This window comes from Somniosus microcephalus, chromosome 3, assembly GCF_052327205.1.
Source record: "Somniosus microcephalus isolate GS21.2 chromosome 3, FLI_Smic_1.0, whole genome shotgun sequence".
Taxonomy (NCBI): domain Eukaryota; kingdom Metazoa; phylum Chordata; class Chondrichthyes; order Squaliformes; family Somniosidae; genus Somniosus; species Somniosus microcephalus.
Genome location: NC_140989.1, coordinates 225,195,242 through 225,221,324, shown reverse-complemented (window position 1 = coordinate 225,221,324; position 26,083 = coordinate 225,195,242). Strand labels below are relative to the sequence as shown.

Genomic DNA, 26,083 nt, shown 5'->3' with positions numbered 1-26,083 from the left:
ATCTTTGTTGTCAGTGTTTCACCGCCACTGCCCTCCTCCCCCAACTCATAGCACCACTGCCAGCTTCTGCCCCTCCCCCTTCTACTTCACTACCAGTTTCTTTTCCCCCTTCATTCCCGTTCACTTTGATCGCCATCTATTCCCCTATTCCCTCAGCGCTTTTCCTATAGCAGTGCTGCTGTTAATGGATTCCAGCTGCTTCTGCATACTGTAGGTGCATATCCATGTGTGTAGAATGCTGACAGTTGGCATAAATGCACCCACTTGCTCAGACTCATGTACAATCTGTTTCCCTTCCCTCCCTTTCTTATGATTTCTTCTCCCTCCCTTCGTTTCCCTCTCTCCCGTCCCTTTCCCCCTTTGAGCCTGCTCTGCCATTCAATACGATCATGGCTGATCTTCAGCCTCAACTTCACTTTCCTGCCCGATCCCCATATCCCTTGATTCCCCTAGAGTCCAAAAATCTATCGATCTCAGCCTTAAATATATTCAGCAACTCAGCATCCACAGCCCTTTTGGGTAGAGAATTCCAAAGATTCACAACCCTCTGAGTGGAGAAATTCCTCATCTCGGTACTAAATGGCTGACCCCTTATCCCGAGACTATGCCCCCTAGTTCTCGACACTCCAGCCAGGGGAAACAACCTCTCAGCATCTACCCTGTCAATCCCCCTCAGAATCTTATATGTTTCAGTGTGATCACCTCTCATTCTTCTGAACTCCAGAGCCCAATCTAGTCAATCTCTCCTCATAGGACAACCCTCTCATCCCAGGGATCAATCTAGTGAACCTTCATTACACCGCCTCTAAGGCAAGTATATCCTTTCTTAGATCAGGAGACTAAAACTGTGCACAGTACTCCAGGTGTGGCCTCACCAAGGCCCTGTACAATTGTAGCAAGACTTCCTTACTCTTGTACTCCAACCCCCTTGCAATAAAGGCCAACATGCCATTTGCCTCCTAATTGCTTGCTGTCGCTGCATGCTAACTCTCTGTGTTTGTGCTGAACACCAACATTTAATAGTTTCTCACCATTTAAAAAAAATATTCTGTTTTTCTATTCTTCCTCCCAAAGTGATAACCTCACATTATACTCCACCTGCCACCTTATTGCCCACTCACTTAACCTGTCTATATCCCCTTGTAGACTCTTTGTGTCCTCCTCACAGCTTATTTTCCCACCTAGCTTTGTATTGTCAGCAAACTTGGATACATTGCACTCGGTCCCTTCATCTAAGTCATTAATATAGATTGTAAATAGCTGAGGCCCCAGCACTGATCCTGTGGCACCCCACTAGTTACAGCCTGCCAACCTGAAAATGACCCGCTTATGTCTACTCTCTGCTAATATATTACCCCCAACCCCCTGAGCCCTTATCCTTCGTAGCAACCATTTATGTGACACCATATCGAATGCCTTTTGGAAATTCAAATATACTAAATCCACTGGTTCCCCTTTATCTACCCTGCTAGTTACTTCCTCAAAAAACTCTAATAAATTTGTTAATTTGTTTCATAAAACCATGTTCACTCTGCCTAATCATATTATGATTTTCTAAGTGCCCTGTTACCACATCCACTGAGTGCAAAAGAGGGGGAGTGCCAGAGAGGGGCAGAGGCAAAGGAGAGAGAGGGGAAGAGGCAACGGAAAGCGCCTCTCCCCTCTCTTTAATCTCAGTGCTGGGGCCTCAGCTATTTACAATCTATATTAATGACCTAGATAAAGGGACTGAGTGCAATGTGCCCAAGTTTGCTGATGATACAAAGCTAGGTGGGACAGTAAGCTGTGAGGAGAACACAGAGTCTGCAAAGGGATATAGACTAAGTGAGTGGGCAGTAAGGTGGCAGATGGAGTGTAATGTAGGGAAATGTGAGATTATTCACTTTGGTAGGAAGAATAGAAAAACAGAATCTTTTTTAAATGGTGAGAAACTTTCAAATGTTGGTGTTCAGAGAGATTTGGGTGTCCTCGTGCAAGAAACACTGAAAAAAGCTAGCATGCAGGTACAGCAAGTAATAAGGAAGGCAAATGGCATGTTGGCCTTTATTGCAAGGTGGGTTGGAGTATAAGAGTAAGGAAATCTTGCTACAATTGTACAGGGCCTTGGTGAGACCACACCTGGAGTACTGTGCACAGTTTGGTCTCCTTATCTAAGGAAGGATATACTTGCCTTGGAGGCGGTGTAACAAAGGTTCACTAGATTGATTCTTGTGATGAAAGGGCTGTCCTATGATGAGAGATTGTGTAGAATGGGCCGATACTCTCTGGAGTTTAGAAGAATGAGGTGATCTCATTGAAACATACAAGATTCTGAGGGGGATTGACAGGGTAGATGCTGAGAGGTTGTTTCCCCTGGCTGGAGTGTCTAGAACTAGGGGGCATAGACTCGGGATAAGGGGTCGGCCATTTAAGACCGAGATGAGGAGGAATTTCTTCACTGAGGGTTGTGAACCTTTGGAATCCTCTACCCCAGAGGGTTGAGATTGATAGATTTTTGGACTCTAGGGGAATCAAGGGATATGGAGATCGGGCGGGAAAGTGGAGTTGAGGTTGATGATCAGCCATGCTATTGAATGGCGGAGCAGGCTCGAGGGGCCGTTTGGCCTACTCCTCCTATTTCTTGTGTTCTTTTGCCCTCGCTCCCTGCCCCCTCTCTCTCGCCCTCGCTCCCTGCCCCCTCTCTCGCCCTCGCTCCCTGCCCCCTCTCTCGCCCTCGCTCCCTGCCCCCCTCTCTCGCCCTCGCTCCCTGCCCCCCTCTCTCGCCCTCGCTCCCTGCCCCCCTCTCTCGCCCTCGCTCCCTGCCCCCTCGCTCCCTGCCCCCTCGCTCCCTGCCCTCCTGCCCCCCTCTATCTCGCAGTGTGGAGTATATTCAGTTGCCCATCAACCTCACTATTCCTCTCCTCAAACAACACAACCCTGACACTTCATACATGTCTATTATCCCTCAATACTTTACAGACCCAAGATAACCTACAGATCCAAGATAACCTATGTGCTAAAGTACAGGAGTTTTTGCCGACCTGCTCCTGGTGTTGTAGATACAGGCCCACTGCCCCTTGGCACAGAGCTCTTCTCTAATTTTTTCTGAGCTCAAACTAAGTCAGCCTCTTACAGTGGAAGTCACCCCTTGGCTCAACACAAATTAATTTAAAACATTTTTTGCATGGTTACTGTGCTTTTGGTGGCACTTCAATTCTGTTTACTGGCTTACCACAATTTCAAATACCTTATATCTTAATGTACTCTTTTTACAGCACCATTTTAAAATATCTTCATACAGTAATACCTTTTTTAAAACTAGTCTATATACCTACTTACTTTAAATGTTGTGTTATGTGTGAAGCTGTTCTAACCTGACTGAAGTTATACATTTCAAGGATATTTGAGATAAGTTGAAACAAATAATATTAACCTTGCCAGACCCATTGGTATGGCCATGTTAAGAATTTTGTGTGCAGTTTAGAGTGTTGTACACTGGAAGGAACAATCAAGCTTGTGAGAGAATTCAGACAAGAGTGATAATTATTCCAGGATCTAGGGCTCTTGGTTATAATTCAGACCGCTGAACCAGTTTTTATTGAAGGTGAGCTTCAGCTTTTGTTTTATTTTCTTTCTCAATTAAGATGAACTAGCTGCCTTTAGCCAGGTGGATAAGTTGATCAGAGTTCCACATAATTCTGTGCCTGCTGTTCACGTTTTTTGACTGATGTAGTTGTGTATTCCCATTGATTTCCATTTTTCTTTTCCCTGGGCAGCATAGAAACTGTTCTTATTGACTAGATACAAATTGATTAAGCTTATTGCCATCTATAGCAGGTAAATTGGATTGAGACACAAATCAAATCTATAGCAGTCTGATTACAAACCAGACACTCCACTACTTTAATTCTGCAAATAATATGTAGACCTTAATTACAAGAGGATTGGAATATAAGAGTAAAGACGTCTTACTGCAGTTATATAGGGCCCTGGTGAGACCACACCTGGAGTATAGTGTACAGTTTTATCTCCTTACCTAAGGAAGGATATACTTGCCATAGAGGGAGTGCAACGAAGGTTCACCAGACTGGTTCCTGGGATGGGGGGGATTGCCCTATGAGGAGAGATTGAGTAGACTGGGCATATATTCTGTAGAGTTCAGAAGAATGAGAGGTGATCTCATTGAAACATACAACATTCTTACAGGACTTGTCAGGGTAGATGCTGAGAGGATGTTTCCCCTGGCTGGGGAGTCTAGAACCAGGGGTCACAGTCTCAGAATAAGGGGACGGCCATTTAGAACTGAGATGAGGAGAAATGTCTTCACTCAGAGGGTGGTGAATCTTTGGAATTCTCTACCCCAGAGGGCTGTAGAGGCTCAGTCGTTGAGTATATTCAAGACAGAGATCGATTAGATTTTGGGATATTAAGGGAATCAAGGGATATGGGGATAGTGCAGGAAAGTGGAGATGAGGTAGAAGATCAGCCATGATCTTATTGAATGGTGCAGCAGGCTCGAAAGGCCAAATGGCCTACTGCTGCTCTTATTTCTTACGTACTTGACCCTGTGGTGTATTTTGAAACATTTTGAAAAGGCTTTCATTAACAATATATTCTTTTTTGTTTCAGGACATCAGTTATTGGCATGAAAATGATAGCAGAGTTCAGCTGAAGTTCGTGTTGGACTGCCACCATCATCTTCATTTTGAGATCATTTACGATATCTCGTAACATCTTGGGTCTGAGGCCACCATGAAGCTGAAGCAACGAGTTGTTTTGCTAGCTATCCTCCTTGTTATTTTTATTTTTACAAAAGTGTTCCTGATTGACAACTCGGACTCCTCTGCAGCTAACCGAGAGGATCAGCACTCTTTCCAGCATATGATGGATAAACTTAAGATTGAACTGACTCCTAATCTGGAGCACACACTGCAGTCACCATGGGAGATTGCAGCACAGTGGGTTGTTCCCAGGGAGGTGTACCCAGAGGAAACTCCAGAGCTTGGAGCCATTCTACATGCCATGGCTACCAAAAAGATCATTAAGGCTGACGTGGGCTATAAAGGAACCCAACTGAAAGCTCTGCTTGTTCTTGAAGGCGGACAGAAGGTTGTGTTCAAGCCTAAAAGGTATTGTTTTGCATGAGCACAAATGCACTGAAATTAAAATAAAAGCAGAACGCCTCCCCCTTTTCTGAAAAAAGGTTTCCTGATAAAACGCCAATTTGTATGTCTTAAAACTGCTAGTTTATGGTAAATTCTAACAGAACTTGTAGAAAAAGCTTGCTTCAGGAACCTACCCCACAAAACACACTTTTGCGCTGCTCCCAAAGTTACCTATCTATATATATAAAGCGGTCGATCTGTCTGTCATTCCGTCTGTCTGTCTGTATTGAATAAACTCGAAAGTTATAGAGCGTACCTACACGTGTGTTACATCGAAAGAAAGCTTACGATTCCAGAACCGTCATAAGCGTATTTTCGGCGAGACAAAAATTGCGCCCGCGGTATCCAAAAAACGTTCAACATTCCGCTCATTATCCGCTCATTAGCATCGAGTGACGTCGAGGTCGACCAATCGTACGGTCGAGCGACCCGACGGTCGACCAATCGCTGCGTGGTGGGGGCGGGCCCTCCTAGAGTCGAGTGACGGGACGATTGACCAATCCTACGCTTCGGTGACCTGACTGTCTACCAATCGGTGCGTGTGTGGGCGGGCCTTATCGTTCTGAACCGAGGTGAGTCGCCGCCATCTTGATTCCAAACTTTTCATTTCTTTTTCCCGCTTTCTGCGTGTTTCTTTTCAAATCTACATTTCCAGCAAAAAAAAGTTGCTTTTAAAACACAAATTGTTTTTTTAAAAAGTTAATTAATTTGTAATTCTTTTCTGTAACATCTAGAATTTTCCTACCTTTAACCGTTTTTCCAGGCCTGTAAGCCTGGGCCTCTGTTGCCCAGCCACGCCCGAGCTAGGCACCTCCCGTCGCGCTGAACAAACGGCTCGCGATCGCCGCCATCTTTGTGAAGGCTGGAGGGGGCGGGCCTGAGCCGAGCGTCGCCACCGCCGCCATGTTAGTAAAGGCGGGTGGGGCAGGAGTCAGCGCGCGCGACTTGAGTCCGGCCGGGTCTCACGCGTTAGGTTGCGCGGCGGCGTCTCTCTCTGCTCTTGAAGCCGGCTCGGGAGATCGGGCCTCCGGAGATCGGTGGGGGTGGGGGGCGAGCCTCGGGAGATCGGCGGGGGGGGGGGGGAGGGCGGGGCTCGGGAGATCGGGGGGCGGGGCTCGGGGACTTTTCCCCCCCTCTCCCCCTTCCCTCCCCTTCCCCCTCCCCTCTCCCCCTTCCCCCCCCTCCCCCTCCTCCCCACTCCCTTCTCCCCCCTCCCTTCCCTCCCTTCCCCCCCCTTCCCTCCCCTCTCCCCCCACCCCCTCCACTCCTTTCCCCCCAGTCGCGCTCTCTCTTCCCCCCCAGTCGCGCTCTCTCTTCCCCCCCAGTCGCGCTCTCTCTTCCCCCCCAGTCGCGCTCTCTCTTCCCCCCCAGTCGCGCTCTCTCTTCCCCCCCAGTCGCGCTCTCTCTTCCCCCCCAGTCGCGCTCTCTCTTCCCCCCCAGTCGCGCTCTCTCTTCCCCCCCAGTCGCGCTCTCTCTTCCCCCCCAGTCGCGCTCTCTCTTCCCCCCCAGTCGCGCTCTCTCTTCCCCCCCAGTCGCGCTCTCTCTTCCCCCCCAGTCGCGCTCTCTCTTCCCCCCCAGTCGCGCTCTCTCTTCCCCCCCAGTCGCGCTCTCTCTTCCCCCCCAGTCGCGCTCTCTCTTCCCCCCCCCCCAGTCGCGCTCTCTCTTCCCCCCCCAGTCGCGCTCTCTCTTCCCCCCCAGTCGCGCTCTCTCTTCCCCCCCAGTCGCGCTCTCTCTTCCCCCCCAGTCGCGCTCTCTCTTCCCCCCCAGTCGCGCTCTCTCTTCCCCCCCGTCGCGCTCTCTCTTCCCCCCCAGTCGCGCTCTCTCTTCCCCCCCAGTCGCGCTCTCTCTTCCCCCCCAGTCGCGCTCTCTCTTCCCCCCCAGTCGCGCTCTCTCTTCCCCCCCAGTCGCGCTCTCTCTTCCCCCCCAGTCGCGCTCTCTCTTCCCCCCCAGTCGCGCTCTCTCTCTTCCCCCCCAGTCGCGCTCTCTCTTCCCCCCCCAGTCGCGCTCTCTCTTCCCCCCCAGTCGCGCTCTCTCTTCCCCCCCAGTCGCGCTCTCTCTTCCCCCCCAGTCGCGCTCTCTCTTCCCCCCCAGTCGCGCTCTCTCTTCCCCCCCAGTCGCGCTCTCTCTTCCCCCCCAGTCGCGCTCTCTCTTCCCCCCCAGTCGCGCTCTCTCTTCCCCCCCAGTCGCGCTCTCTCTTCCCCCCCAGTCGCGCTCTCTCTTCCCCCCCAGTCGCGCTCTCTCTTCCCCCCCAGTCGCGCTCTCTCTTCCCCCCCAGTCGCGCTCTCTCTTCCCCCCCAGTCGCGCTCTCTCTTCCCCCCCAGTCGCGCTCTCTCTTCCCCCCCAGTCGCGCTCTCTCTTCCCCCCCAGTCGCGCTCTCTCTTCCCCCCCAGTCGCGCTCTCTCTTCCCCCCCAGTCGCGCTCTCTCTTCCCCCCCAGTCGCGCTCTCTCTTCCCCCCCAGTCGCGCTCTCTCTTCCCCCCCAGTCGCGCTCTCTCTTCCCCCCCAGTCGCGCTCTCTCTTCCCCCCCAGTCGCGCTCTCTCTTCCCCCCCAGTCGCGCTCTCTCTTCCCCCCCCAGTCGCGCGCTCTCTTCCCCCCCAGTCGCGCGCTCTCTTCCCCCCCAGTCGCGCTCTCTCTTCCCCCCCAGTCGCGCTCTCTCTTCCCCCCCAGTCGCGCTCTCTCTTCCCCCCCAGTCGCGCTCTCTCTTCCCCCCCAGTCGCGCTCTCTCTTCCCCCCCAGTCGCGCTCTCTCTTCCCCCCCAGTCGCGCTCTCTCTTCCCCCCCAGTCGCGCTCTCTCTTCCCCCCCAGTCGCGCTCTCTCTTCCCCCCCAGTCGCGCTCTCTCTTCCCCCCCAGTCGCGCTCTCTCTTCCCCCCCAGTCGCGCTCTCTCTTCCCCCCCAGTCGCGCTCTCTCTTCCCCCCCCAGTCGCGCTCTCTCTTCCCCCCCAGTCGCGCTCTCTCTTCCCCCCCAGTCGCGCTCTCTCTTCCCCCCCAGTCGCGCTCTCTCTTCCCCCCCCAGTCGCGCTCTCTCTTCCCCCCCAGTCGCGCTCTCTCTTCCCCCCCAGTCGCGCTCTCTCTTCCCCCCCAGTCGCGCTCTCTCTTCCCCCCCAGTCGCGCTCTCTCTTCCCCCCCAGTCGCGCTCTCTCTTCCCCCCCAGTCGCGCTCTCTCTTCCCCCCCAGTCGCGCTCTCTCTTCCCCCCCAGTCGCGCTCTCTCTTCCCCCCCAGTCGCGCTCTCTCTTCCCCCCCAGTCGCGCTCTCTCTTCCCCCCCAGTCGCGCTCTCTCTTCCCCCCCAGTCGCGCTCTCTCTTCCCCCCCAGTCGCGCTCTCTCTTCCCCCCCAGTCGCGCTCTCTCTTCCCCCCCAGTCGCGCTCTCTCTTCCCCCCCAGTCGCGCTCTCTCTTCCCCCCCAGTCGCGCTCTCTCTTCCCCCCCCCAGTCGCGCTCTCTCTTCCCCCCCAGTCGCGCTCTCTCTTCCCCCCCAGTCGCGCTCTCTCTTCCCCCCCCCAGTCGCGCTCTCTCTTCCCCCCCAGTCGCGCTCTCTCTTCCCCCCCAGTCGCGCGCTCTCTTCCCCCCCAGTCGCGCTCTCTCTTCCCCCCCAGTCGCGCGCTCTCTTCCCCCCCAGTCGCGCTCTCTCTTCCCCCCCAGTCGCGCTCTCTCTTCCCCCCCAGTCGCGCTCTCTCTTCCCCCCCAGTCGCGCGCTCTCTTCCCCCCCAGTCGCGCGCTCTCTTCCCCCCCAGTCGCGCGCTCTCTTCCCCCCCAGTCGCGCGCTCTCTTCCCCCCCAGTCGCGCTCTCTCTTCCCCCCCAGTCGCGCTCTCTCTTCCCCCCCAGTCGCGCTCTCTCTTCCCCTCCCAGTCGCGCTCTCTCTTCCCCCCCAGTCGCGCTCTCTCTTCCCCCCCAGTCGCGCTCTCTCTTCCCCCCCAGTCGCGCTCTCTCTTCCCCCCCAGTCGCGCTCTCTCTTCCCCCCCAGTCGCGCTCTCTCTTCCCCCCCAGTCGCGCTCTCTCTTCCCCCCCAGTCGCGCTCTCTCTTCCCCCCCAGTCGCGCTCTCTCTTCCCCCCCAGTCGCGCTCTCTCTTCCCCCCCAGTCGCGCTCTCTCTTCCCCCCCAGTCGCGCTCTCTCTTCCCCCCCAGTCGCGCTCTCTCTTCCCCCCCAGTCGCGCTCTCTCTTCCCCCCCAGTCGCGCTCTCTCTTCCCCCCCAGTCGCGCTCTCTCTTCCCCCCCAGTCGCGCTCTCTCTTCCCCCCCAGTCGCGCTCTCTCTTCCCCCCCAGTCGCGCTCTCTCTTCCCCCCCCAGTCGCGCTCTCTCTTCCCCCCCCAGTCGCGCTCTCTCTTCCCCCCCCCCCCAGTCGCGCTCTCTCTTCCCCCCCCCCCCCCAGTCGCGCTCTCTCTTCCCCCCCCCCCCAGTCGCGCTCTCTCTTCCCCCCCCCCCCAGTCGCGCTCTCTCTTCCCCCCCCACCAGTCGCGCTCTCTCTTCCCCCCCCCCAGTCGCGCTCTCTCTTCCCCCCCCCAGTCGCGCTCTCTCTTCCCCCCCCCAGTCGCGCTCTCTCTTCCCCCCCCCCCAGTCGCGCTCTCTCTTCCCCCCCCAGTCGCGCTCTCTCTTCCCCCCAGTCGCGCTCTCTCTTCCCCCCAGTCGCGCTCTCTCTTCCCCCCAGTCGCGCTCTCTCTTCCCCCCAGTCGCGCTCTCTCTTCCCCCCAGTCGCGCTCTCTCTTCCCCCCAGTCGCGCTCTCTCTTCCCCCCAGTCGCGCTCTCTCTTCCCCCCAGTCGCGCTCTCTCTTCCCCCCAGTCGCGCTCTCTCTTCCCCCCAGTCGCGCTCTCTCTTCCCCCCAGTCGCGCTCTCTCTTCCCCCCAGTCGCGCTCTCTCTTCCCCCCAGTCGCGCTCTCTCTTCCCCCCAGTCGCGCTCTCTCTTCCCCCCAGTCGCGCTCTCTCTTCCCCCCAGTCGCGCTCTCTCTTCCCCCCAGTCGCGCTCTCTCTTCCCCCCCAGTCGCGCTCTCTCTTCCCCCCCAGTTGCGCTCTCTCTTCCCCCCAGTCGCGCTCTCTCTTCCCCCCCAGTCGCGCTCTCTCTTCCCCCCAGTCGCGCTCTCTCTTCCCCCCAGTCGCGCTCTCTCTTCTCCCCCCAGTCGCGCTCTCTCTTTCTCCCCCCCCCCCCCAGCCGCTCGCTCTCTTCCCCCCCCCCCCCCCCCAGCCGCTCGCGCTCTCTCTCTCTCTCTCTCTCTCTCTCTCTCTCTTCCAACAACAACATGCCCTCAAAAGACCCTCGGCACCGCCGGGCACTTCAGCTAGTCATTTATAAAGCACAGATTTTATAAACACCGGTTCACCAAGAACAAATTTGAAGCCCCAGTTCATTCCCGACTTGAAACTGGTATAACTCTTCTTGGAAAATGCAAGACCAGTTATAAGTGATTCCTTTCTTTACCCCCCCCCACCATCCCCAACCTCTTGTTTCTACTTAACTTCCAAACTGGATTCTCTTGAATTCTGTATGTTCATTTTACATGCATAGGTGAGGTGTTTAATTTGTCTGTCATGAAAATGCCTGGTAACTCAGTGTTGCTGGCAACAAGACCTGAAACACCCAAAATCTACTTCATTCTGTAATTTGTATTCACTGTTGTCAGCTGAACAATTCTTGTTATGAATCTCTGTGGCTTGAATAAATATGCAAATTTGAAGATGTAGAGCGCACTCAGTTTTTGTGTAGCAGCTATTGTGCATCACTGAAGCTTCGAGAAATGCACAAGCTTGCATGATTTTTTGCTACAGAAGTTTAAACTTGTCAAGTTTTTTTGTTACAAATTGTTGAGATAGGCTGGTCAATTCCATTTCTGCTGTGATATTTTTGTAGTTTTGTTGCAGTTGAGTATAGTAACATGCAACTCGTAATTGAAGTTGTGCTTTGCTTTGTGTGTGTCTCCTTTTTTCAGGTCTTTTGGTACCCAATTGAGAGCCTTTGTGAGGCAACCAGCTCCTTGGCTTCTGCACTGCTGTTTTTTCTCTTCCTCCCTTCAAAGAAGCACCTGGCTCAGTTTGGCACTTCCTCTAATGCCCAACTGAGATAAATTCACCACATAGGTTTGCACCTGCCTCCCAATCACACGTTGAAGTGCAGATGTGCTCCAACACGATTTTTCCCATTTTACTCAAATTCTAAATGGTGCATTTGGTGCGCACACTACTAGTATATTAAGTAAGGATATGTTGGAAGTGCACCATTAGTATAACCTTTGTCCAAAAATATCTCTTGGGAATAGTACTTCAGACCCTAATGATTAATCAGGGCAACTGATGTATTGTAGCTGTTATTTGCTTGTATAGGCCAACAATGGAAATCCATCCAAACAGTGTTGTCAAATTGATGACTAGTTGACAATTTGAAGGTCACACCCTTTGTTTGCACTTTCAACACCTTTCTGGCTGGTGCACATGCATATCCATTATTGAAACAGCTGTGCTTCAGTTACATTACTTTTTTCATTTTTGCTGTACTTTATTGGAGGTTATGATAACTGAGTGTTCAAAAGGACCCTGATGCATTCTTCTTGGGTTTCTGAGATGATTTATAACTTTGCTTAACCTGTGCTAACTTTTTGGGTATTCCTTAGAATGATCCTGGCTTGAACCTGAGATGGAGATGTACTTTGAGGAACTGGAACTCAATGTATCCTTGCATGGAAGATCCAGGGACAGCATTTTTACTTGAAGTTCTTTTCAGCAGATTAACTACTCATGATTGGTCCTGCTGCTGCCCTTGGGAAAGGTTTCAAATTCTAGAGTTCTTGGAATATAACTAGCAATGTAGTCCAAGGTCATGGTACTGGTCATAGGAATAACTCGTGACAAGATTTGTGCATCTTAAAGCGAGTTGACAAGTTCATACGAAGCTAAGGGTGAGTCAACAGGAGCAATATTGGCCCAGAATTTGCTGAAAAAATAATGGTGTGTGAACGATGCACGCCGTTATTAATGTGCAAATCGGCCAGCAATTTGTAGCAAGAGGAGATACCCTGCGAATCGCCACAAGTTGCTGGATGATTTGCGCCACTCCGCTGTTAACTTTGCGAAAACGGCATTTTGCCCTTAACCACCCCGTGATTTACATGAAGTTGCTGCATTTGGACATTAATTGTCGTTAAACTCAGCACAGAAAGTTAAGTCCAGTAATTAACAGCGTAAGTACCCTTTTCACGTGGGAATTGTTAACTGCCAATCAACTTCTCTTGCCCGAAAAATGAAAAATTCAAAATGTGGAGTCTCTTTCCTTCAGGTTGTGAATTTTGTAGATTTTAAAAATGTCAATTTTTAAATTTTTGCAATTTTTTTCTTGCTTTTCCTTTCTGTCTTTTTTCCCTCTCTCTCTCAATACAATCTTTCTCTCTCTCTCTCTCTCTCTCTCTCTCTCTCTCTCTTTCTGTCCCTGATTTGACATTGAATTCACCTCTAATTCACTCTCCTCCTCAGTCCTTCCTCTCTTTATTTCTCAATCCTTTAATCTCATTGATTAAGGTGATACACTGTTTGTCCTGTTCACCATGGTCTCAGATTCCCTGTTGCCCTTGTTATCAGCACGCACTTCCAGCAACTTTGTGGGCAAAAGTTTTTGAGCTGAAGGGTGCAGGAACGAGTCTAACTAACAGGACGTGCCATGAGAATTGTGAATTATTGGAATTCTCTACCCAAGAGGGCTGTGGATGCTCAATCGTTGAGTATATTCAAGACAGAGAGCAACAGATTTTGAATACTAAGGGAACCAAAGGATATGGGGATAGTGTGGGAAGGTGGAGCTGAGGTAGAAGATCAGCCATGATTATTGAAGGGCCGAATAGCCTACTCCTGCTCCTGTTTCTTATCTTCTTATGAGTGTCCCTGCTCCAGCCATTGTGATTGAAGCAGGGCAGCTGGCGCCCGACCAATTCCGAGCTCCGAATTAGCAGAATCTGCTTCTGTCAGAGTTGACTTTTAAATCAAAACGTGGTAGATAAGGAAGTGTCTATGGATGTTATTTATATGGACTTCCAGAAAGCATTCAATAAGGCTCCACATAAGAGACCGTTAACAAAAATGGGAGTGCATGGAATTGAAGGCAACCTATTGACATGGGTAGGGGAATTGGTTAGGACGTAAGAGACAGAACGGGGATATGGGTATGTCCTCAAATTGGTAGGATATGACTCGTGGTGTCCCCCTTGGATCTGTACTGGGGCCTCAGCTTCTCACTATATATTTATAAATGACTCAGATGAAGGAATAAAGAGCCGTATATCCAAGTTTGCTGACAGCATTAAGTTAGGTGGCACAGAAAATAGTGTAGATGGGAGTAGAAAATTGCAAAGGGACAAATTGCAAAATAGGTAGATTAAGTGAGTGGGCAAAACTGTGGCAGATGGAGTTCAGTGTGGGCAAATACGAGGTCATCCACTTTGGAGCTAAGGAAGGTAAATCAGAGTATTTTCTAAATGGTGAGAGGATGTGGCTGAGCAGAGATTTAGGAGTCCAAGTACTGAAATCACAAAAGGTAGTGGACAGGTGCAAAAAATAATTTAAAAGGCTAATGGAATATTGGCCTTTGTCTCAAGGGGGCTGGAATACAAAGGGGTGGGAGTTATGTTGCAGTTTATATAAAACTCTGGTTAGACCCCATTTAGAATACTGCGTTCAGTTCTGGGTATCGTAGCTCAGGAAGGAAATAGTGGCCATGGAGAGTGTACAGCACAAATTCACTAGAATTATACCGGGGCCAAAAGGGTTAAATTATGAGGGACAGGTTGCATAGCCTATATTCCCTTGAGTATAGAAGTTTAAGGGGTAAAATAATTGAAGGAGTTGATAGGGTAGATAGAGAGAAACGATTTCCTCTTGTGGGAAGTCCAGAATAAGCGGGCTTAACCTTAAAATTAGAGCCAGGCCGTTCAGGGGTGATGTCAGGAAGCACTTCTTCTCACAGGGTTGTGGAAATCTGGGACTCTCTCTTCCAAAAAGCTGTTGAGGCTGGGGCTCAATTGAAAATTTCAAAACAAAGATTGATAGATTTTTGTTAGGCGAGGGTGTTAAATCTTACAGAACCAAGGCAGGTAGATGGAGTTGAGATACAAATCAGCCATGATTTAATTGAGTGGTGGGACAGGATCGAGGGACTGAATGTCCTATGTTCCTAGAGTAATCTAAAATACAACAGCAAAAAGTCTAGAGCAAGAAGGATACAGAAGCCCCAGAAACTTAGCATTAATGATGGAAGAAGAAATTAAATGAAACCCGTTAAATGCACTGGTGGCATGAAAGAGCACATGATCAAAATAGCTACTACATAGTGCCAAGCTTTCAAAGGCAAAGTGCCCCAGGCATTTCCACAATATGATGGAGTATTGAACTGCATTGGTTGAACTTTCCTCTAACAGTGAGGAATATTGAACCGGCAATAGGTAATCTATCACAAACAAAATAAAATACTGTAGATACTGGGAATCTGAAATTAAAAACTTGCTGAGTTTAATGAAGCTTTATGACTTCATTTTTCAAGGTTCAGCACCAAACTAACAGCACTGCCCCAGAAATGCACAGGATCACGCTATACGACAGTCCTATATTCTGTACCTACAGACACATCAGTAAATCCTGCCAAAATAGCATAAAATATTAGACATATATATATCTACGTATTGAAGTCTTGTGTCTAGCTTACTTTCATAATACCACACTCAAAGCATCGCAAATCCATAAGGTATTAAAATCTTTTTTGGCTCAAATAACCACTATCTGTAAACCATGCTGATTGCCTCAAGCATCCGGTTGACTAAATTGAGCCAACCAAAATCCATTCCATTCGTTCATCAGGTAGGAAAAGCTGATAATCATTAACCAGCGCATAACTTAGCATTCAGGTCCTCAAGCTGTTTCTTAAGTTGCCATTCACAGACTAGAAACAGCCACGAGCCAGTCAAATTGCTGAAACAAAATTTAAATCCATAAACTTAAATAATTCACAAATCTTTCAACTTACTCATAAAATTGTAGATTAAGGGTGTCTAATGTGATATTTACTGCCGTCGCTGTGCTGTGAAATTGCATTGTCCGTGATAACACTGTAAAGAATTAAAATAGTTTTTCTGAAATAAAAAAAAAAATAGTCTTGAACAGTTTTAAAAGGAAATCTACCTATTAACACAGATGTTAGCCCTTGGCCTAGAAGAGGGTTATTGGAACTTCAGAGAGGTGTAATGTAAACTCACGGCTATATTGCCTTATAAACTAGCATACAATTCAACCTTGATTATCCACCCAAATGGAGAAGATTGCCCTGGGGGATAATGGACATCAGTAGATAATGGATGTCAGTAGTAATGGAGGATCTTGTAAAGTACACTGCTGATCTCTCCGACTTTGAATGCTCTGCTTCTCCTTGCGTGTCTTCTTCAGACCCCTTCATCGGCACTCTCATTGCCTTTGCTGGCCAGATAAACTAGTACTGATCTGCTGATTCATCAGCTTATCTCTCAGATTGCAGTTCCCCACAAGCATAACTCAACTCCAGTTACTGACCTTGTCACACACCTGACACCAACCATGGCCCACGGCTACAGAGGTGAGTGCTTCAGGCAGTATGTACCCACATCTATCAACAGCCTCTATCACTGAGCTCATTCTAGCTCTTGGTCTAAGCATTTTGTAAAGAAAAAAATATGCTGGCAATTTTCTCGTCCCCTGTAAAAATTCTCATGGAGAACCCAGAATGTGGATAATCTAGTTATTTCCAGTACTACAGGCCTCTACTATCTATATGATTTTTTTGTTCTCTTCTGCATCGGGTATGTGCTGTATTTGATCGAAGACTGCTTGATGACCAACCTGACTGGCTAACAGTTCAGTTTCCTACACCAGTCATTCCTGTAGCCTTTGAGTTAGATTGTGGGCCTCTGTAATTGGGGGGAGTAAATATCTAACTGAACGATCCCAGTTCCGAGAATGGAGCAGAAGGCATGCATAATGCACCCAAGGGAGGGGAGGTCTGTGCAGGAGAAAGTTGTTGGGAGTTCTAGAAGATGGGATGGGTAAGCTCTGTATACTGTTTTTCCAGAGCTGTTGAAAATCTTAAGAGTTATTTGTGGGGTTGAGTCTGGAACAATGTGGTCACTGAATAGACTTTGGTGGGGGGAATTTCAGGGATGTATATTCCTATTTTGTGAATAGTAACTTTTTTGGTAAAGTAACCTTTCCTACATTACAACAGTGACTACACTCCAAAAGTACTTAATGGGTTGTAAAGCGCTTTGGGATGTCTTGAGGTCATGAAAAGTGCTACATAAATTTAAGTCCTCCTTTCTATCTTTTTAACAGATAGTGAAGTATACTATGTGGATCGTGACTTTGTATTTCTTGGTTGGTTACCTTTTACTTGGGTTTGAACCAGTCATCATGCTGCACCTTGCTCGACAGACACTTGGCAAATACAAAACTTGAATTATATAGATGGATCAGTGGTTTTCAAACTTTGTATGTCAACTCTTGCAAATATTGACATGCTCCCAGTGACCCACTGTAATACCTTCTGAAAGACTTTGTGACATAAAGAAAACATTTTTATTAGTATATAACAACAGAAGTAACATGTTTACAAAAAAACAGCACTTTGGTGACCCCTTGGAATCCCCTGGGTCAAAAGACACAGTTTGGAAACCAGTGAGATAGATGTCCCTTGTATTTCCATCACTGTAATTATATTCTGTTAGCGGATTTCTTAGTGGTTACCGTCACAACAAAGTGTTGTTAGTCCGGCGACAATAACTCTGCTTATGATTCACGCGCGAGTATTTTTATTTATAGTACAAGCTTCATTACAGTGAATGATTTGGTCTTCCATTTATATTAAATGACATGCAAATAATACAACCTGGTTCCCAGGCTCCGACTAGCTCCAAGAACGCGCTCTGATGTTGGAGAACAACACAAGTACTGGAGTGACCAGCTCCCGCCCTCCAGGCCCTCTGCGCGGCTGCATTACACCTGACCCTCTAACCCCCTGAAGTTAAAAGAGGCCTGGTTCTATTCTTGTACTATAATACAACCTTGGCCTGTGCTTACGTAATTCGTAGTTTGGACGTTTAGCTGAGGCCGCAGCTTATAATTTTTACAACCTTTGCCTCTGTCCTAAAAGCTTTGTTCATAGTCCAGTAAGTGCTTAGGCCAAATGTTTATCCCATTTCCTAGACCTGTTGTTCATATATAGAGACAAGATTAAGTTCCCTTTCTCTCACATTTGCTCTACAATTAAAAATGCTAAAAGAAAGGAATGCTGGGTTAGATTGACTTTTTAAATAATCTTAAAACACTCTTAACATATTCTAACCAACAAATTGAGTAAAGCAAAGGGAGCAACATTTTTTAAATGGACAGAGGTAGTTGGATGGCGGGATCAGCAAGGATATTGTGAAGTCAGCTCTAGAATTCAGGTCTATTAAAATTGTGTGAGATGCATGTTTATTTTTTTGTTATCCTTTGGGGAAGGTCTTTTTTGATAATCTATATACTGGGCACATAATTTCCTGGTGATGTACTGTAGATTCTTAAAATGTCTACAATTTAAAATTTTGTTGTAGAGGTCATTGCATATTAAGAACACTAGTAGCATGCATACACACCTTATGGTTTCAAAATTTATACCAAGGAGAATAAAATGTCCTTTATAGATGTGCTCTAAATAATAGAGGTGTGGCAGAGCCACCATTGGGCTATGGACATTGTATATAATTCCTTTTTACAGCTCTGTTATATAGTCTGGCGATGTACCTTTAAATGTATCTGTTACTGCACTCAGGCTTCATTCCTGTACTCTGCGTGATGACGTCAGAGCTCGGAACCCTCTAGCAGTTCCAGACAGTTGGGGAGAGGGTCATAGCTCGGAACCTTCTAGCAGTTCCTGGCAGTTGGAGAACTTGCTTCGTTTGCTCATTAAAGTTTATTGTTTTGACTTCGTGAGTCGAACTCCATCTTTTGGTAAGGAACAGAGGTTCCTACATTGGTGATCCCGTTTTTCTTCGAACGAATTCATTGAAAAAACAACATGGACACGAACGCCGTCACAATCAAACTACCACACTTTTGGGAGCAGCAGCCAGCCGCGTGGTTTTGCCAGGCAGAAGCTCAATTCCAGATCCGGGGAATTACAGCGGATTCGACCCGTTATTACTACGTGGTCTCCGCCCTCGACAGTGCCACGGCCTCGTGAGTCGTCAGCCTCCTCGAAAGTCCGCCTACCGACGGCAAGTTTGAAGCATTAAAAACACGCCTTCTCCAAATTTTCGGTCTGTCCAAATCTGAACGTGCCCGACGCCTAATCGCCATGCCCGGTCTCGGGGACTCGAAACCCTCAGAGCTCATGAGCCAGATGCTCACATTGCTCGGCTCGGAATCCCAGTATTTTTTATTCCGTGAGCTCTTCCTCTGCCAGTTACCGGAGCCCGTGCAGACCGCCTTGGCCAACTCCGCAATCACGGATTGTGCCGAACTCGCCGCGGAGGCGGATAACATCTTTTCGGTCGCCCAACAGTCCTGCGCAGCCACAAAACGCCGAGGCAGTCCAGAGCCCCCCACCGACACTGACCCAATTTACCCCGAGCTGCAGCCATGTTGCGCCACCACGAGTCGCCCATCCCCCATGAGGGCAAACCAGTCTCCTCTTCCTACGGGTTGGTGCATTTACCATTCTCGTTTTGGCGCGAAAGCCAGGAATTGCCGTCCACCCTGCAGTTTCTTCCAAGAAAGAAAAAATCCTTTTTCAAGTCGCCGGGGTTCGAGACACCATTCTAATCCTGCTGCACACGCGGGGATCACGATGGCTGTGGGATCTGCAGGAAAACTCCTGTACATCACTGACTCCCTTTCAGGACGCCGCTTCCTCTGCGACACTGGCTCCCAGTGCAGTATCCTGCCGGCGTCGAAGCTCGACCTGCAGTCCGGCGGCCAGGGTCCCTCCCTCGAGGCAGCTAACGGCGCAGCCATCCGCACGTTCGGAAAGCGTTGAGTCCAATTAAGTTTCGGCAGCCAGCGTTTTAGATGGGAGTTCATCACTGCAGGGGTTTCGCAGGCCATCCTGGGGGCGGATTTCCTCTGCGCTAATGGTTTCTTAGTCGACGTTCGACACTGCCGGCTCATCAATGCCTCGACTTTTCATTCGGTACCCTGCCACCGAAGCACTGCAACGCATTGGTCTGTGGTTTTTGCAGACCCCGCCGCCAATGATTTCTCTCTTCTCCTCAAAGATTTCCCCGAGCTCACCAAGCCTACCTTCTCTGCATCAGTAGCAAGACACGGTGTGACGCACCATATTACTACAACAGGGGTCCCCATTTACGCAAGAGCACGTAGGTTGGAACCCGTCAAACTTGCGGCGGCCAAGGCAGAGTTTCACACAATGGAACGCCTAGGCATCATCCGATGGTCCAATAGTCCTTGGTCCTCGCCCCTGCACATAGTCCCTAAGCAAGGCGGTGGCTGGCGACATGTGGCGACTACAGGCGCCTGAACGAGGCTACTACCCCGGACAGATATCCAATCCCTCATACAGGACTTTTCGGCCCACCTGGTGGGGAATTGCATTTTCTCTAAAGTAGACCTCGTACGCGGCTATCATCAAGCGCCGGTTAATCCTCAAGACGTCCCCAAAACCACCGTCATCACACCCTTCGGGCTTTTTGAGTTTCTCCGTATGCCGTTTGGGCTAAAAAATGCAGCACAGGCTTTCCAACGGCTTATGGATTCCGTCTTTCGAGACCTAACATTCGTCTTCGTCTGCTTAGAAGACATACTCATCGCCAGTAGCAGCCACACTGAGCACATCACGCACCTGCGTGCCCTGTTCTCTCGCCTTAGTCAGCATGGCCTAATCATCAACCCGGCCAAGTGCCAGTTTGGTCTGCGCACTATCGACTTCCTGGGCCACAGAATCACCGCAGATGGTGCAGTCCCGCTAGCCTCCAAGGTGGAGGCTGTCACATCTTTTCCCCTACCGAAGACCGTGAAGTCCCTCCAGGAATTCTTGGGAATGGTCAACTTTTATCACAGATTCGTTCCCAAGGCAGCCTTGTTGATGCAACCATTGTACGAGGCCATCAGAGGCAGAGCAGGCAAAGATCAGATAGAGTGGACACCTCACATGAACCAAACCTTTGTTGATACCAAAAATGCCCTGGCTGCAGCAACCATGTTGGCTCACCCCCTCCCAGGCGCAACCATCGCCCTCACTACAGACGCCTCCGACTATGCCATCGGGGCGGTTCAAGAACAGTGGGTCAATGGGGCTTGGCAACCGCTGGCTTTCTTCAGCCGACAGCTGAGGAAGAATGAACAGAAGTATAGCACCTTCGACAGAGAACTGTTGGCACTCTTCCTGGCCATCCACCATTTCCGCTTCCTCCTGGAAGGACGGCCATTTACGGCTTTTGTTGATCACAAGCCGCTGACCTTCACGATGGCTAAGACAGCAGAACTATGGTCGGCGCGCCAGCAACGCCATCTCACATATATTTCGGAGTTCACCACCGACATCCAGCATGTCTCCGGGAAGGATAGCATGGTGGCGGATTGCCTCTCCCGCGCTCAGCTCCACGCAGTACATCTTGGTGTCGACAATGTCAGATTGGCGGAAGACCAGAGGGCGGATCCCGACGTGCAGGCGTACCGCACCACACCTTCCAGTTTGCAAGTGGCTGACGTGCCTTTCCAGTCCGCAGGGACCACACTCCTGTGTGATGTTTCCATGGGTGTTCCACGCCCAATCGTCCCGGCCGAATGGCGCAAAAGAATCTTCGACACTATCCACAGGTTGTCACATCCCGGCATGAGAGCGTCTCAGCGGTTAATGGCGAAGAAATTCATTTGGAAGGGCATGCATCTCGACGTCCGTGACTGGACAAATTCCTGCGTGACCCGCCAGAAAACCAAAATACAACGCCACGTTAAAGCCCCACTCTCCACTTTTCCGGTCCCGGAGCGCCGCTTCGACCATGTACACATGGACCTTGTTGGCCCTCTTCCTCCTTCTCGCGGGCACACTCATCTTCTCGCCATAATTGACCGCACTACTAGATGGCCAGAGGCGATTCCTTTGGTTGCAACCACGGCAGCGGACATCTCCAGGGCTTTCATCTCGTCATGGGTGGCACGTTTTGGGGTACCGGCTGACATCTCTTCGGACCGAGGACCTCAGTTCACCTCTGAGCTTTGGAACGCCGTTGCTCAAAGTTTCGGTGCCAAACTTCATCGTACCACCGCCTACCATCCACAGGCAAACGACCTCTGTGAAAGGTTTCACAGGTCTCTTAAAGCAGCACTACGTGCCAGTCTTACCGGGCCGGGGTGGATAGACAAGCTTCCTTGGGTGCTACTAGGTCTTCGCACGGCGCCAAAGGACGACCTGCAATCTTCCTCGGCGGAGCTAGTCTTTGGGCAACCGCTCAGGGTTCCAGGTGATTTTCTTCCTCCTCACACTGAACCTTGGCTGATGAGTTGCTGAGCTGGAGACCATCAGGAAGCGGCCAAGAACTTCATCCCGGTTCCTACTTCACATCATGACCGGCAACGTTCCCACGTTCCAGGGGACTTCAATAACGCGGGGTACCTGTTCATCTGGCAGGATGCACACAAAGACCCTCTCAAGCCACCGTACACAAGTCCTTTTCGTGTCATCTCCTCGGGCGATAAGACCTTCATAGTCGACATCGGCGGTAAAAGTGACCACATCTCTGTAGACCGGCTGAAACCTGCTCATCTTGACCTCAGCGCACCAGTTGTCACTGCCCAGCCGCCTCGTCGCAGTCGTCCTCCTTCGACTGCCGGTGTCCCACAGCCACAATCGACCACCAAGACACCAGGGTCCATCGCACCAAGTCGCCTGCGATCGTCGTCGTCTTTTTCTGCTTCGGCAACGTCATCCCAGCCTCAAACTACGGCTGTTTCGTCTTCTACCTCTTTGTTCCAGCCACCAGAGTGCCGTAGTCATTCGGACAGGCTCGTCAGACCTCCTTCTCGCCTTACCTTCGCCGTTAAAAGCAATTCTGGGGGGGCGCATGTGGCGGAGCCACCATTGGGCTATGGACATTGTATATAATTCCTTTTTACAGCTCTGTTATATAGTCTGACGATGTACCTTTAAATGTATCTGTTACTGCACTCAGGCTTCATTCCTGTACTCTGCGTGATGACGTCATGACGTCAGAGCTCGGAACCTTCTAGCAGTTCCAGACAGTTGGGGAGAGGGTCATAGCTCGGAACCTTCTAGTAGTTCCTGGCAGTTGGAGAAAGGTTTCCAAGCAGACCAGACACGTTTCCAGTTCATCCTGTAGTTGTTAACTTGCTTCGTTTGCTCATTAAAGTTTATTGTTTTGACTTCGTGAGTCGAACTCCATCTTTTGGTAAGGAACAGAGGTTCCTACAGGAATAAATTTAAGGCTGCAATATAATTTGTGGGTTCCAGAGTATTTGGAAACTTCAGATTTGTTATTATGCTTGGCATTAAGCTGAAACCTCTATTTGATTTTCACTTTGTTGTATATGGGTGCAGTTATACTGCCATCTTTGCATACTGCAAAGCAGGTTCCACTCCAAAGAGATGTAAAAGTGACAGAGACGTTCTCTAGAGGGGAGCAGTGTGAGATTTCTTAAGAGATACTCAACAACAACAACAACAACAACAACAGCAGCACTTGTATTTATACAGCCCCTTTAACGTAGTGAAACGTCCCAAGGCACTTCACAGGAACGTTATCCAACAAAATTTAACAGAGCCACGTAAGGAGATATTAGGGCAGATGGTCCAAGAGAAAAGTTTTAAGGAGCGCCTTAAAGGAGGAAAGAGAGGTGGAGAGGTTTAGGGAGGGAATTCCAGAGCTTAGGGCCTTGGCAGCTGAAGGCACGGCCACCAATGGTGGAGTGATTAAAATCGCTCCCCCTACTTCTATTCTGTGCTGTGTTGTTGAACCTAGTTTATGAACAAGAGTTTATTTCACTGCAATCTCAAAATACTTGAAATTTAAATGCCAGACGTGGTAAATTTGAACTTGGTGGCTACAGTATAACTGCCTTCTATGTTTGCTTTCAAATTCTAGATTATAAATTTGATCTGAAATATTAAAACACTAGCTGGAGTGCCCAGTGGTGCCGAGGGTTTTTTGAGGGCATGTTGTTATGAAAAAAGTAGAAATAATTTATATATATATATAGTTTGTCTGTCTGTCTGTGTGAGAAGGAGAGAAAGAGAGGGAAAGAGAGAGAGAGAGACTGGGGGGGGAGAGAGGCCCGGGGATCGAAAGAGAGACTGGGGGGGAGAGAGTGAGACTGAGGGGGAGAGAGAGACTGGGGGGAAGAGAGAGAGACTGGGGGGAAGAGAGAGAGACTGGGGGGAAGAGAGAGAGAGACGGGGGGGAAAAGAGAACGAGAGAGACGGGGAAGAGAGAGAGAGAGAGAGACGGGGGAAGAGAGAGAGACTGGGGGGGGAAGAGAGAGAGAGAGAGAGATGGGGGGAAGAGAGAGAGAGACGGGGGGAAGAGAGAGAGAGACGGGGGAAGAGAGAGAGAGAGACGGGGGAAGAGAGAGAGAGAGAGACGGGGGGAAGAGAGAGAGAGAGACGGGGGAAGAGAGAGAGAGAGACGGGGGGAAGAGAGAGAGAGAGAGACGGGGGGAAGAGAGAGAGAGAGACGGGGGGAAGAGAGAGAGAGAGACGGGGGAAGAGAGAGAGAGAGACGGGGGGAAGAGAGAGAGAGAGAGAGACGGGGGGAAGAGAGAGAGAGAGAGAGACGGGGGGAAGAGAGAGAGAGAGACGGGGGGAAGAGAGAGAGAGAGAGAGAGAGAGACGGGGGGGAAGAGAGAGAGAGAGAGAGACTGGGGGGGAAGAGAGAGAGAGACTGGGGGGGGAGAGAGAGCGAGAGAGACTGGGGGGGAGAGATAACCAAAACCCGCTAGACTCCATAATAACAGAAAAAGAACTATTTGAAAAACTCAAGGACCTGCGACCAGGAAAACTTGCGGTGCAGATGGCATACTAAGCGAGATGATTAAACACACGGACGATAAAATGAAACTGGCTATCCTAAAACTCTTCAACTTGGTTCTGAGTGTCGGTTACTTCCCTGATATCTGGAACAAAGGACTCATAACGCCCATATACAAAAGTGGGGACAAAGTCGACCCAAATAACTATCGAGGCATCTGTGTAAACAGTAACCTGGGGAAGGTATTCTGTAGTATCATAAACAAAAGACTTATAAACTTCCTTGAGGAGCACAATGTCTTGAGTAAAAGCCAAATTGGATTCCTACCAAACTATAGAACATCAGATCATATCTTCACCCTACAGACCCTAATTGACAAACATGTTCATCAAAACAAAAGCAAAATCTACGCATGCTTTATAGATTTCCAGAAGGCTTTCGATTCCATCTGGCACGACGGTCTATTCCTGAAACTTATCGAAAGTGGGGTAGGGGGAAAAACATATGATGTAATTAAATCAATGTATACAAACAACAAATGTGCAGTTAAAATTGGAGACAAACAAACAAAATACTTCCCACAGGGGCGGGGGGTGACGCAGGGCTCGCCCATCTCACGACACTCTTTTTAATATTTACATAAATGAATTGGCAAAACTACTGGAACAATCAACAGCACCCGGCCTCACCCTATATGAATCCAAGGTTAAATTCCTCCTCTATGCAGATGACCTGGTTCTGCTGTCACCAACTAAGGAGGGTCTACAGCAGAACCTGGATCTGCTGGAGTCGTTCTGCCAGATCTGGGCCCTGACAAATCCCCAAAAAACCAAAGTCCTTCTGTTCCAGCAAAGATCCAGACATCAGGGACCGAAAATAAATTTCACACTAGGAACAACCAAAATTGAACAAACCACTAACTACACATACTTCGGCTTAAAAATCAGTTATACGGGAAATTTTCATCTGGCTGTGAATGAACTGAAAGAGAAAGCAAGAAGGGCTTTCTATGCCATTAAAAAATCAATCCAAATAGAAATCCCAATTAGCATTTGGCTCAAAATGTTAAAATCAGTAATTGAACCAATTGCACTCTATGGCAGTGAAGTGTGGGGACCGCTAACACAACAAGAATTTGCAAAATGGGACAAACACCCAATTGAGATCCTACATGCAGAATTCTGTAAAGGTATCCTCCGGACTCGGAAAACCGTAAACAATGCATGCAGGGCAGAACTAGGCCAATACCCATTAATAATCACTATCCAAAAAAGAGCCACCAAATTTTGGAAACACCTAAAAATGAGCAACCCCCACTGCTATCATTACGAAGCCCTGAAATGCCAAGAGAGGACCATAAAGAAGAATACCCTCAGTCAACTAGTCCTGGGACTCAGTGAAGTAACTACTAACACTACTAACAATAACCAGCCCCAGGACAGTGACAGCGTAACACAAAGAATTTGACCCAACACAATCGTCACTAAGCAAAAGGAAAAATATGTCATATTGGGCAGAAACAACAAGAACCCAAAACAAACTCAATTGCTACTTGGCCCTAAACAGACAATACAGCATGGCTGATTACCTGACCATGGTAAAGGATAGCAAACTGAGAAAAACCTTGACAATGTACAGACTTAGTGAACATAGCCTGGCGATCGAAAAAGGTAGACACAGGCAGACCCAGCTACCAAGAGAGGACAGGATATGCTCTCACTGCAGTCAGGGAGTGGTGGAGACAGAGATGCACTTCCTCACAGCTTGTAGAAAATATCGGGGCGTAAGGGAGAATTTCTACCCAAAATTCACAAAAATATGCCCGGAATTCAGAAATTTGAATGACGACCAAAAACTCCCATACCTACTTGGGGAAGAGAGAAATTGTGTAACCTTAGCGGCACACTATGTTACAGCTTGCCATAAACAGAGGGACAACCACTAAATATAAGAAAAGAGTGTATAAAAATTA

General features: G+C 49.3%; 1 protein-coding gene across 1 annotated transcript in view; it reads left to right on the top strand.

Moving 5' to 3' along the window:
* Nucleotides 1–26,083, top strand: part of fam20b (FAM20B glycosaminoglycan xylosylkinase) — a 324,352-nt gene that overhangs the window by 115,953 nt on the left and 182,316 nt on the right. The window contains exon 3 of the mRNA XM_085982204.1: nt 4,609–5,108. Coding sequence (XP_085838330.1) covers nt 4,732–5,108 — 377 coding nt within the window. The 5' untranslated portion in view covers nt 4,609–4,731. The remainder of the gene's footprint in view (nt 1–4,608; nt 5,109–26,083) is intronic.